This window comes from Cyprinodon variegatus, unplaced genomic scaffold (assembly GCF_000732505.1).
Source record: "Cyprinodon variegatus isolate N-32 unplaced genomic scaffold, C_variegatus-1.0 Scaffold231, whole genome shotgun sequence".
NCBI lineage: Eukaryota > Metazoa > Chordata > Actinopteri > Cyprinodontiformes > Cyprinodontidae > Cyprinodon > Cyprinodon variegatus.
The window spans coordinates 701,844-716,495 of record NW_015150684.1 but is presented as its reverse complement, the minus strand read 5'-3'; the positions used below and the strand labels follow the sequence as shown (position 1 = coordinate 716,495).

The following is a 14,652-nucleotide window of genomic DNA, read 5'->3' as shown; positions in this document are numbered from 1 at the left end:
GGATGGATGGATGGATGGATGGATGGATGGATGGATGGATGGATGGATGGATGGATGGATGGATGGATGGATGGATGGATTTTCTAAAAAACTGTATTTGATAAATTTCCAGTGATGTAGAAAATCTTAAAATTGGAGCCAGAATAACAGTTTAACAAATTTCTGCTGCACCAATAAATATGCTCCAATCAATATTGTAAACAGCCACAAGGTGGTATGAGTTAGCACATAAAGGTTTTAGCACAATATATGAAAATGAGATTAGAAAAGGAGCCTATTTTCACTGTGGTCATACTCCAATAAAATACTAGTATATTTAATTACTATATCAATATTAACAGAGTGGATGCTTTCATTCATCTGCAGCTGGTACAAAGAAAACAAACTTGAAAGATAAAACAACTTCTGAAAGATCTTACTGCTGTCCTGAAAGCTCTGTGCAGACAGACAAAGAAAAAGAAACAACCAGAGATGAAGTATGAGCAAGGAAATCCTTGAGAATAAATTGTTTGTGCAAGCCCAGCTACACAATATGAAATGCAGTACTATGGGGACCCCATAAGAAAAAATATATATCATAAACGCAATAATTCTGTGTGGAGACTTTTGTTTTTGTCGGTTGAATTGCTTTACAACAGTGTGGCTTTGGTTAAGTAGAAAATATCTTTGTGTTCAAAAAGTGAAAGAGAAAACTATAGTTAAGATGTTTTTTCCAAATACTACCAACGGAATGGATTCAATAGTGCCTTTCAAAATTAATATATTGCACTTTTTTTACATTGGACCTCTAAAATTAGAACATTTTATGCATTTTACTGGAATGTTATACATATGAAGCTTAAGCATAGTACTTTTTATTTTATTTTATTTTTTTCCAGGGTGTTATTTTCATTACAATGACACAAGTACAGAGCAACGAAATTAACCCTCTACATTTAACCCATCCCCTTGGGGAGCAGTGGGCTGCCATTGTGCAGCGCCCGGAGAGCAATGTGGGGGTTAAGGGTCAAACCACTTTGGCTTGACTTTTAACTGGTTATAAAAAAAACATGAGCACATTAAACCAATTTTAATGGTATTGTACTGGCCCCCTGTTTCTTAATCCTTTAAAACCTTTTAGTTGTTTTTAAATGTCTTCATGTTCTCTCTTGATGTTTGTTCCATTACAGAAACTAAGAGGAAGATGGGAAGCGATCACTCTTTTCAGTTGTTGGTCCAAAACTGTGGAGTGCATCATCTTTTAATCTTAAAATAAATATGATTTAAAATTCTGCATCAAAGCTTACTTGAACTTTCTTGTTTTTAACATAGCCTGACATTGTGACTTTTGAATTTCTGTGTCTATCTTTGTCTTTTTATTTTATAATTAGTATTTTACTGTTGTGTCCTGCACTTTGGTTAACCCTGTCAATTTTTATAGTGCTTTATGAATAAAGTCGGAATGGAAAGCACAAAACAGTGAAAAGTGGAAAGAAAAGGTTTTCTTGACAAAATATAAGACGTGGCATGTGTTGGCCTTATAGGTATGTCGCTGTTGTTGTTTTTTTTTTTTTTTTACCAGTGTTGAAAATCTAGACACATTTCTGCCAATTGTTCTCTTCAAAACAGCTCAAGTTTAGTGTGACTAGATGCAACATGTCTCCACAGATTTATTTTTTTAGTTCAAGTGAAAAACAACAGACTTTTGCAGCTTTGACCATTTTTTTCTTTTTACATGATTACTCTGCATTTGACTCTATGCATCTTGCTCTAACACCTGAATAGCTTTCCTGGCCCAGACTAAGAAAAGCATTCCCCTATCATGATAGTGCTATCAACATTTTTCCCAATCTGGATTGTATGTTCAGGGTGTTATGCAATGTTTTTTGTCACAAGGTTTTTAAAAAAAAACTGTTATCATCTGACTAGATGTTCTTCACCTCGTTTTCCCTCTGAGGCTTTTAGCAAACTTTAAATAGGACCTGTCATGGCCTTCCATAAACAATGGCTTTAATCTCTCTACTCTGCCATAAAGATCAGATTTGTGCTTTGGACAGACCTCTTCTTTGTGTTCCTCCATGACCCTGGGAAGAAATCCAGAACTGTTGGCTAATTCCTCTGCATTTATATTACAATAATTTAACAAAATTCACAAAGTTCACAAAATGCTTTTAATGCAGTACTTATTTGCACTGTAAAGGGATTCATACAACCTAAACTTCTTCATGCTGTCATGTTACATCTATCTGATGTGTTCTTTGATTTTCATGATGTTGTTCTTTTCCTAATATTCTCTTAAAAATGTCTAAGACCTTCACAGTTCAGCTGTAATCATACTGATGAAATTTGACGATGACGGTTTGCTAATAATGTGAATTTTGAATTTTGAATTGTAAATGAATTGTAAATTGTAATCCTTATAAAAGCCAATTTCCTGCTTATAAGTACTTTATATATACACAAAACCTTTATAGTCTGACCAGAAATCCCAGTTCAGCTTGGGTAAGAACTCTTAAGCCAAAACAGGAATATGTCAGTGGTCACCATGATGTAGTGTCAATAATCTGTCCTGTTTACTTGGATATTTGGATGCCTGGCTGATTGCTTATTCCTGCTCTGCTCCATATCTTCTCTACTTATTAGAGTGAGCGGATAAACTCACTACAACCGAAGGGCGCACAATCCTGATCATGAAGGATCGCTCAAAGGGTACAGTTTCATCCAACTACCGGCCAATAACCTGCCTTTCAATGGATTCTCATCAGCTTCTGACTCTGGTCATGTTCTGAACTGTCTGCCTCTTACCATTTTGCTCAGCCTGCATCCAGTCTGTTCAATTCATCTGCATTGAGAGGTCTCCAATCAATCAATCAATCAATCAATCAATCAATCAATCAATCAATCAATCAATCAATCAATCAATCAATCAATCAGTACAATGGATTCCACCTTCATCTGCCTCCTCCAGCCTGATACCAGTTTTGCTGGTTGCCACATTATTTCATAAGGTTTTACTCCATGCTGGCTTAATATTGGGTTCTCAGAGGTTCTCACATTACAGACAATGTAGTTTTTTAACGCCATCTTAGAATTAATCTTAAGGCTGGTTTATACTCAGAAACCAGGTTGTCTGCATGTGAACACAAATATGCCCCCGCCTCTTCAGCAGACACTCTGGTGCACCTCTCCAAAATTGTAGGTGACCACAGACAGGAGGCCTATGATTGGTCAAATCTACATCCGCTCTACACTATGCATATTTCCTTGTTTTGTTTGTAGGATCGTCATTGTGGAAAACGACACGTGAAGTTGGACCACCAAGAGCGAGGTGCGCGAGAACGCTGGGACCCTTTTCCCCACCTCGATTAACCGCTCTTTTTTGCCCTGATGTCCCTCCATTGTCGCACAAACTCGCCCCTTGCGTTTTTCCACTTCCTAACCACCTCGGGCATATCTAGACCCACAGCTAGTTCCCGATTGTTCCTCTTGCGGTGTGGTGTGGAATAACATAGCACAGACCACGCTTCAATATTGGGCAAAATTCAAAAATATCTGCAACAAGCTCACTGCGACACACTGCTGCAGGGAGTACAACCAGCCCTTTCGTCTCACTCTTCAGGACGTAAAACTATTATTCATCTTAGTCACACTTTAGTCATTTCGATATGTGATAAATTTAGTCAGTTTTAGTCGACTAAAACTTAAAAAGGTATTAGTTTAGCTGGAATAACAAATAACAAAAATAACAAAGTTTCTGGGTGTTCAGCACACAGTACTGCTGAGCTGAATTCTGACACCTGGACCATTCTGGATTATTTTCATCCTCGCCACTGCTGCCATGATCCATCTGTGGTCATGCAGAATGAGCACCGCTGCATGGAAGGTGGTCTGCATGACCAAACAGGACGCAGCAGCTAGCATTTTTATTAAGTCTCGTCTCGACAAAAAACTCACACTCATAACTCTCAATTTTTCCTCAACAAAGATCCACGTTTAGAGAGAGATCTTGTGGTGTTCCTATCTGTCGGTAAGGACCAATACGGTTGCCCGCAATCATTTGTGTGACATGACGTAGCTCACCACACAGAGTTGAACAAAAATACATTATTTCTTCCCGTTTCCTGTCGGTGAAATATGCAAATCTACACAGGTTTATTTTTTATGGGGTTTTATAATGGAGAATTCTAGACAATCACTGCATTTGTGTTGCTCGTGTTTTTGGAGTTATTTTTCGTAAGGCTCCAGTACCTGTTTGATTAACATTATCCATGTGTGTTTCAGTATTATCATGACTTCCGCAAGGTTTAAGACGGTCAGGAGTCTAGGGTTCATTATCAAACCACAATAGTACCTTTACTGTTGATCCCAAACAAAGGTGACGGAATAGAAGCAAATAGCTAAAATGTGCTAGCCTGGGTGTCATTCCGAACTTAGTCCCGCCCACAACGTTTGAGGTCGGGAAGTTCAGTCTGGCATTTCTCAATAGTAGCGCGAGTATGCTCGCACAATATCTGGCGGGCCAATCAAATTGTCAGGGCGGGCTTTATACGACGATGGGAAGATGATCAACAGTAATGTAATCAACCACGCCACGCTTGGGTGAGTTGAGGTGTGTAGATTCTGCTATTAGGTCTGTTCTAGAAGATATCGACAGCAAATTAATTTTAAAAGAGGAACAGAGAAACGCAATCAAGGCTCATCTTCTTATTCTAGGCGTGCAACTGCACGCTTTGATTTTTGTTGACAACAACTATGCGTCGCTTAACATACGTCACGCACTCCATTGCTCTTATTGGTTGTAGGTCTATCCAATTGAGTGCAGAGGCATTTTTTTCCCTGGATCATTAGAAACACGCCCCATAATCACAGCTCTATGGAGCAGTATCAGACTCATATTCTGACTAGAATTGAGTAGGACTACATCAGGCTAAAAATGTGCTACATTCAACCCATTTCTTTTGGCTTTTACCTTTTATCGCACTTAGTGTAAACAGTATATACAACATCCAATCACCCCCCAAGTGAGAGTTTGTCTATTACAAAAATTGTAAATAACAATGCAATTGTTCTATGAGTTTCATATGGAGAGCATTTATATTAGAGGCAGATCGATGCATCAGCTGGACAATATTATTTTAAACCTGTAGCTGTCGATCTATATACATAGAATTATATCTTGGTTTTAAAAAGCACTGAAGATAAATACCGGTACCTGAAAACACTTGTCAAATTTTTATTTTCTGAAATAAAAACATCTACATTTGAAAACTGTGTATTCTTTAATCAGTATTTTACAACTCTACTATTTTATTTAAGTATAATGCACAAAAATAAGAAACGCATTATACAGGAGTCCGTATATTATAAAAGATCACTAGATAAATAATTGTCCAATTATTTTTGACATTACTTGTAATGTTTCAAGCTATCAATAAAATGGAGAATGCAGTTGAAGGTAGGTCATTTGTCTTTTTGCTGTATATAATATCATTATGCCCCTTGGTTCATGTTTACCTGAATAAAACTCAAAGGATCTCTCTGTGTCTAAAGATAAAGTATCGCAAAATGATGGTCAAAACTCTGTAACATGAGATAATATCCTCTTCCCACCCGGTGGGTCTCTAACAATCTACACTGTCAGCACTGTACCTGTTCTTATAGAACCAAATTAAAGACCTCATCAAAAAGGATCTTTTAACACCTCTGAACAGATGGAGGTGGTTGTGCCTTTGTGTTTAATTGGAAAAGCTATGAAAACTACTAGGTGAATAACTATTTGTTATAAACACTGTTGGTAAAGGTTTCACAAAGAAGTGATAATAATGTTAGCCTAGAGAAACTGTTGAAATATTGGGAGGTATTTGAAAAATGTGATGCAAACCTTTGTAATAGTATAAAATTATACGAAAAAGAAGAATAATCTCTTTCTGAACTGAACTGAAAAATGCTTTTTTATAAGAATTTAAATTTAAATTTTACCTGAATTAAAAAGCTCAGGTAAAAGCAAAACTGACATTAACAGTTGCCTAAAACCCTTAAGTAAAAATCAAAATCAGTGAATTGATCTTTAGTTCTGATGGTTGGGCCTCTTTGATGAGTAGCAGTTAGAACCTGTGTCATTTAAATGTGAAATATCTAAAACTTGCTGTGTTTTAAAAATTTGACACCATAATATTAGTTTCTAAAAGGCCCCAAAAGGGAACCAGAAAAAAAAAAACATTATTTCAAACATATTTCTAAATTATTTGAGCCAAATAAACCAAATATAAACTCTAAACTGACTACTCAAACATTTTAAAAGTGAAGAAACTGGCTTGTTTTGCAGCTAATCAATATGAATCCTTTCTGTTCCTTGGTCATAGATTAAAATGGTGCAGATCTGAAGAAAGTTTTTTTTAAGAATACTTCAACATACTATAAACAATCTAGAGCAAACAGCAGCAAACAGAACTTCCGTTACATTTCAGATAAGAAATTCTTGAATATGTTAATTTTTTTTTTCAATTTACAAAAAACTACGCTAAAATTTCGAACCACTGCTGTTAAAGAACACAAACGGCTTGGTTGGGTTGGACTAAATCTCACATGAATCTATGTGAGATGAAAACATGATAGATCAACATTTTACCTTTGGTACCTTTGACGATCGGAAATCTCCACTGTCTGCTGTTGTTTCCAGCTGTCACAATATGGGGTCTCTAACAAGTGTTAACGCAGGAATTTAAAGTTATGTTCTCACCTGGAGTCTGAACTGCATGACTCTGGTGGGAGAGAGAGGGGTGCTGCTGGTGTTGTCCGTGCGACCCTTGAACCTGGTGCCTGTGAGGGGACAGGTGAGGGTGGTGGGACGTCTGGATGTGGTTGTGTTGGTGGTGGTGTCCAACGCTGCCTCCCGCGCTGGGAGAGTGTTGGTAAGAACAGGCTGTTCGGGTCTGCTGGCCAGAGTCGTTGGGCATGCTCATCAGACCTGGCACAGAAACAACTATCAGATGGAACTCCACCATCACCATTTATCCTGGTTAAAACATGTATTAGCATTTTAAATCCCTGGCAGTATCGAGAAAAACAAAAAATTTTATTAATTACCTTTCAATTTACATTTATGCCCTGATGTGTCGATCGATCACATTAAATATTCTTAGTAAAATAGTCAGAGGTTTCAGGCTGAATTGGGGAAAAAATACAACAATTTCAAAGGGTATGAATACTTTTTCCCAAAACATTGCACCATTATTATCGGACACCAAAGCTTTTACAGCCGATGCCTTTCCTGCCGCAACATCCATTTGAAGCCGAGTCCTCGCATACATACACAACTCATAGTATCTAATCACAGGTTAATAAAACTTTAGCTGAACAAGAGGCTAAGTAAATAAACACTACTGTAATTCAACAATTAGTTGTAAACATTTCCAGCCTTGGATTTTTGTTAAGAAGGGGAAAGTAGTTTTGGCTTCATGGGAAAACAATTGTCTTGAGAATTTCACTTTTCAGAGACTATTTTTAATTTTTTAACAGTATTGTACAGAGCAGCGCATAACACCATAATGAGGCCAGGTCAGTGGATCTCTTGATGCTCTTGCTCATAATCTCTGTCTAACACACACAACCTTCCACATCACCTTATTTATTGATTTCAGGTGGAGTTCTTGGCTGAGATTCCAACAAATAGTAGCCCCTGATAACTTCACTTCAACTTTAATAAAGCCTTTCGATAGCCTTGTATGTCTTTAAATACTTATTCAGAAATGACCACAGAAAAGTAAAGTTTGCTTTTAGTGTTTCCACAAAATCAAACTGTATTTTTCAAGGATAATGGAGTCTGTCTAAAATTGTTGTCTTGTTAAGCAGAAAACAAGAAAAATACTTTATTTCTGTTTGTAGCTTCCATGTTTTCTGATACCACTGAATAAAATGATGTTATTATTTCTGCTTATTTCTGAAGTCATTGAAATAATAAATAGAGTTGATTTGGCTTCTGTATCAATCATAAATAAAATAAATTTGGAGCAGTGGCAAAATGCCATTATTAAAAGGAAGGCACATAAATCTAATTCAGGTTGTGGTATAAACCATGTGGAGGAGACCATAACATGTAAAATGCTCTCCTGAGATAAAACCACACATTTCATCCACTGGTTAAAATGCAAACAGCAACAGTATGTGTTTTGTGAAAAATCAGCATTGCACATCACTATAAACAGTCTTCACCCTAAAACATAGCAGTGGCAGCATCTTGCTGCGGGGTTTTCTTTAGCATGGACAGTTAAGATAGTCAGAACTTCAAACCATGAATAGATATCTTTTTAAGTTACTTGATACATATGCATTATGTTGGCCTGTTAAATAAAATGCAACATAAAATACAATGTTTGTGCTTGTAATGGGACAAAAAGAAAAAGGGTTAGAAATACTGAAAACCTCTGCAGGTCATTGTTAATATTTCACTGGAAAATGTTTCTTTTTTTTTTACTTATTTGTAAGTCCATTCAATTTATAATATATTATTCTTTCTTTTCTCAACAAAAACTCATCTTAATATAACTTCCTTTGTGTTTTGATGCAATGTGAGCCTCTTAAAGTCGTAGGGAAACTGCAGTTCCAACCGTTGCATTTCCGAAGTCTCCTGAGTGGTGCCCGACTTTACACTAGTGAATAAAGTGAATGTGATTGGTCGTTTATCAAAGGGGTGGGATTGTTGTGGCGGAAGGTTTGCAATTAAGTTTGGTTGTGGCCGGTTTGTCGGAAGCATATTGCTAACCAGTTAGCAACTTAGTGCTAGTAGGTTTCCAATGGGAAACTCCATTGGGACCAAGTAGCACTAAATTGGTGACTTAACAACGACACTGTCAAGGAACGCTATGGACAGCGGAAACATGCAAGCGGAGGAGAGTTTTGTATCGAAGGTCGTGGATGAGTCTCCTCCGTCATACATTTTTTATTTAGAGGAGGAAAGTAAATGATTCTATTTCTTATTTCAACTGTTTCATATATAAGCTGCAACATATGAATCAAGATGCTATGACCGAAAAAATTTGATTGACAGATGACACTTGATATATAATTGGCCGAATTTAGGTGTACAAGCTGACGTATGACTAACTCGCCTGCATAAGATAACGAGAAAAAAAACACAGATTTTTAAGACAGGATTTTTTTTTTTTTATAAAAATGTTCTAACTTTTGGGACAATATTGTCTCATAAAGAGTACATTTATATACATGTTTAAGCCAGAATGATTTTAGATTTAAAGATGACTTTCTTACGACTTTAAAGCAAAACAACAGAGGTTTTGTTGTTAATCTTATGAATTAATAAGTACCTTTAATATTTTAAGTTATAGTATGGATCATTTTTGGTCATATTATATTTCACAATATTCTTCAATGACTGATACTATCATGATTGAAATTCCTGAATCTGTGCGGGAAAAGTAAGTAAGAAAAGGAAGGTGATAGAAGGGTGCTGGGAGAGGGAGTTAGAAGCCAACAGGGAGCATGTGACCTGAAAGCTTCAGGAAGCAATTAGTGAGATGCTTCACAAACTTTAGAACCAATCTAATTAGCTGCTATCAAAGCTGCAGAACTCCTTCCTCTGCTCTGCTAAAGATGTGTTTTCCTCCTGTTGAATTAATTGCCTTTACTCGTTTGACTGTGCGAGCCGTAAAATGCAGATATGCGGAACAACATATTGTTTGTTTATTTAAATACAACAGAGTAGGAGTAGTGAGTGGTGGAGGTTAATACTGAAACGCCCGCTATGAAAGCAAAGTTAAATTGTCTGAATTTCAATGTGAGTTTAAGCATGCCAGTTAATTATGTGCATGAGGGCTGACAGACGTTTACTATTGTGTTTCGGCTCTTTCTTCAATATATACAAACACACACAGTATTGTGTAGAGGCTGGCATCAACAGCCCACAATGATGGTGACACTTACCTTGTTGGGAGAAGGACTGCTCAAAGACGCACTTGTACAGACTGCGGAAAGAAGCACTGAGGTCTTCAAAATCGGAGAAACAGAGCTGCTTGTCCCTTGATTCTGGGACAGGTAAACCATACTGGGGCTGTGGAGGAGGGAGGGGTGGAGGGGGAGGCTGGCCTGACTGCTGAAGGCTCAGGGACTGGGATGAAGGCTCTGAGTGACTGCTCACCTTTAAAAAGACATAAAAAAAATGGGAACTTAGTGCTCAAAGAAAAGATACGGGTAAAAAAAAAAAATAAACTGATGAAATTGTAAATATTCAAACACTGACACAGTTTTCTGGAAGCAGATCTGGTGCAAATGGTACAAAAAGAATGTTGTTAATCTGGGTGAAAGAAAAAAACAAGTTCTTTTTTTTTTTTTCCAATGGCACAAAAACATAAGTTATTCCCTTCCTAAAAAGCAGGTAAATGTTGCTCAAAAATAAAAATAGACCCACTTTCACTCAGCAGACTGATACCAATGTGGCAGATGCTGATGTTAATGGAGATATATTGTGCATTCCTAGTCATATCTCTGTACAGGGTTTCCAGCAAAACATGCGCGGAATTTTAAATACAGAATTTCAGTTTCATTGTCTCCATCCAGGCTTTCGACTTTTCAGTAGATGCAGAACGGCAACAATTATCTTACCAGAGTTTAGTCTTACTGCCGCTCAGGCAACCCTGAATATATAGTTTAGATTAATTGAGAAACATGTTGTTTTTGAATACAAAAATGCTGCTTATTTCTCTTAATCACTGAGGTGCCCATTTATATGACAACATTGAAATTGCATCAACATTTCTTTCATTCACCAGATCATTTAGGTGAGGTTCATTGCCGTTTTGACTTGGAGAGATGTGGTGCAAACCAGAAATAAAACTAATTAAAAATCCAGTTCTTTTTAGAGTAATACAAACAGAAAATTTGACTGTGCCCTGCAAATGTCCTTTTATAACCTCTTTTTTAATTCTGCTGCTCAGGATGACAATCAAGCAAAATTTAATTCTACTAAATGAAAAGGGAAAAACAATAATTTTCTTTTCTCCATAAACAAAAAAAAAAAGAAAAAAAAAAGAAAAACGAAGCACAGTGCTTCCAATTTTTCCTCTTCATTTTGCAACTGCAGCTTGTCTTCCTCCATCCTCAATCATCTCATCCCAGCTGTCATCCTCCTCAACATCCAGCCGGTGAACACAAGCAATTTGCTGTGATCACTGTGCCTCTGCCAATATGAGCCAGCTTTCCATGACGCCATCACCCACACATCTACCTGCACCCAATAATGGGAGCATCTTGCTGCACTTCGCCAGTGTGCGTGAGATCTCTGCCAACGATGCCACCGGTAATCACTGTCAGTCAGGAGGATGTCACCCGCACCAGGTAATGAGACAGAACTAACCCTGATCCTCGGCGGACTAGACCCGCAGATGATGTCTGAAAGGATAGAGGAGGAGGAAGACTGTGAGGGGTGGCCGAGGTGATGAAGGAAGAAGGAAAACAAAAGATGGCCTGCAGAAATAGGAGGTTAATGAGATGAGATTGCACTGACCTTTACTAATGCAGGTGGGATGTAGCAGGAGAAAAGTGATTGATGGTAAAAAGGTGAGCAGCTGTTACCAGAAAGAGGCAATAAAGAGCAGTGGTGTTTCTGCTCTGCTGTAAACCTGGATTAAATGTTGTTGAACAGAGAATCCCTTAACAGCATGCTACTAAATATAACAGGACAGATAAATCTCCTTCTGTTGCTGCATTGTAGAGTAAAATGTCTGCAAAATATGAATAAATAAAAGGAAGTAAAATGGAAAAACGATTTCCCAACTTATATAGCTCAACATACATCTGCTTTGCTTCATAGCCATGTTCTCTTGCGTCTCCCATTTTGAACATTGGCTAACAGGAAGGGACTTTTGTGCAAAGGAAAACAATCAAAAACAATTTAAAACAGCCAATAATGATACAGGACCTTGAATGTCTTATTATTCAATGTGAGAACTTCATATTGCCATTCAGGGATAAATAATTAACAAAAAATAATACTTATGAGGAGCACAAAATGACAAGTATCAAGGGCTTAGAGATGGCAGTAACATCGTTTTAAAACAAAACAAAAAAATAAAATAACAATTTAACAACTTTAATCTGTAAGCTAAAAGTTAAACCAATTATTAAAATATTTTAAAACTTTGCAAAACGTTTAAAAAGTGACAAAAAATCAGCCAGCCTTCAAGTTACTATAAAAATAAATAGATAAATAAAATACTTGTTTTACCTTTAGAAACTCAAAGACTCAAAATGCCTCATTCTTTCACTTGGTGAAAAACAAAGTAATTGAAATGGGGTATAACCTGTGAAGACTGATTAATATAAATTGATCTCTTTGATTTCTGGAGTTTTAAAAGTAAACCAAAAACGCTAAAAGTGGAAACTCAAAGCATAGAATATGAACCGTTCCAATTTCTACATTGCATACTCTCTATTCTCCCTCTATTCTTACATTTAAAAAGAAATTATATAATCTGCACTACTACATATGTAATATAATCAGACTAAGCAAAGTTAATTGGGCCCTTCATACTGTATCAGCCTTCATGTTGTAGTAAATCCTGCTCATTTTATGACACAGGTTTAACCACACATTTTCATCTTAATATTCAGTAATAATAATGGCATTATAACATTTGTTTATATGGAACATAATGCTAAGCATTATGAGACCAGCTGATGACATAAATCCATGAGAAAATGAATTGAAAAGCTAAAGGGGAAATAACAGAGAAAATGTACCGATCTTTAAAGAAAATATACTAATGTCCTACAAGAAAAAACAAAGCAGAGGTTAAAACTGATCTGTGATCTACATACAAGATAGATTTCTATTTCAAGATGGAGCCTGATCCTCTTATTGGCTATTCAGAGTGTGATTCCTGCTACTATGGACAAAATATGTTAACATCAGATGGTTTGTAAAGTAGCATATCTTATTAATGGGAGATTTATCATGTCTAAGAGGTTTTTGTATTATATGAAAAATGCTACAAATCTGTTTTTCTCAGCTTGTAGAATAATCTGCTCCGTTTTTTGTTGACTGTGTTTTAAATAGGTCAGATCTACAGGGGTCAGGCACCATTTAAATGCACCAGAGATGACACAGGTAAACTCCTTTTCCACCTGCTGTTTTATTTCTGCATGACAGGAGAGAGCCTCCTTCAAAGCATCTTATTATTGCTCACAGATTCAAAATTTATTTTGCTGCGTTCAACCCTGAGGGTTGCAGAGAGGCTGCATGAGCACCACAGATAGTCTGCTGCAAAACAAAAACTCAATTTACAAGGTAAATAATAAGTGCCTATGATGGCTGCACTCGACAAGACAATGCATGTCTTTATTCTTCAAACTGCATTGTGTCTGAAATGATGGATGGCCTTGTGTTACTATATTTCAGTTATAAAAAAGTTTGTGTTGAGCAAACGCCGACTGAAAATGAAGATATAATTCAGTATTTCACTCTTCAACTCAGTTATATATAAAAAATAAAGACGTTTGAAAACACATATAAGTAGTCTATTCTAACAATATCTTCCTATGATGAGACTTTTTGCCTCCAACCTGAACGTTATACAAAGTGAGAGTTTCAGCCATTAGCTGCGGATCCAGTGCACATATCGTTAGCCGGTTCCCACCTGCTTAGCTGCTAAGGGTGCAGCAGACACCTTCAGCACCCACCGAATCACCCAGATGATGTCGGAATTAGGAGATCACAGGTCGGGAAAAAAGCTTTAATGCTGGTCGACTTAAAATTCCCCAAATGATGAAAGAGGAGATGAGAGTTGAGAGAAAGTGATGGCCTAGCAAATATGTCCTCTTAAAAAGGCACTCTGCCACATGCAGACGTCCTCCTGCAACACCCATAGCACTCGCAGCCATAACAAAGACAGGCTCTTACTGGTGTGTAGCTGTGTACATTGGTGCCGCTGCTGACAGCAGGGTTCAGGCTGTTAAGGCTGACAGACGCCAAGCTCTGCTCTGAAAGGCTGTTGCTCAGGCTGCCACCTAGACTCCCAGGACTCTCACTGCCTTCTGCCTCTGGGTTATACAGCGCTACCTAAAGACACAAACACAGCAAGGTTTACGATTTACTCCTTTTATTTTATTTATTTATTTATTTTTTCAATTTATGGCCAGACTGAGGAACACAGTGATAAACATAACACATACAAATTTAAAAATATTTACAGTTATAACCTCCACCTTCCTCCAATGACAATAAATAAAATACAGCATAACCTATTTTTCAACTTCCATACATGCAACATCTATTTTAGACCATTAAACTAAAAACAGAGAGTATGCACAGCTGCAAACCTCATGATGACATTAATCAGTTTTTTTTATACTTCAGTTTTGCATTTTGAAATTGAAGACAACTTTACTTCTAATTTTCAAAAGTTTAAACAGAAGAATTTTTCATTAAAGTATAAGAATATGATTTTAACAGATGCTGTTGTGTCCAAATTAGTTGTTGTTTTTTTTTACATTCATGGAGGTTTATTCATTATAAAAAGAAAAAGTAATTATTGCTCATTTTATGCTTATTGGTCAAATGTCACCAGCGTCAGGCTCTAGAGCCTAAAGAGACATTTTGCTTTGGAGCTTTTGGTTGCATACCCTTGAACAAAAGCTATCAGCCCAGACAAAAAAAATCAG

At 36.9% G+C, this 14,652-nt stretch overlaps 1 protein-coding gene across 3 annotated transcripts in view; it reads right to left on the bottom strand.

The window, feature by feature from the left end:
* Positions 1–14,652, bottom strand: part of foxj3 (forkhead box J3) — a 94,313-nt gene that overhangs the window by 6,032 nt on the left and 73,629 nt on the right. For 2 of the 3 annotated variants that reach the window (XM_015381341.1, XM_015381342.1), the window contains exons 7-9: positions 13,892–14,050; positions 9,919–10,132; positions 6,719–6,946 (exon numbers count right to left, since the gene is read on the bottom strand). In XM_015381341.1, coding sequence (XP_015236827.1) covers positions 6,719–6,946; positions 9,919–10,132; positions 13,892–14,050 — 601 coding nt within the window. The remainder of the gene's footprint in view (positions 1–6,718; positions 6,947–9,918; positions 10,133–13,891; positions 14,051–14,652) is intronic. The other variant, XM_015381343.1, reaches the window with a different exon arrangement.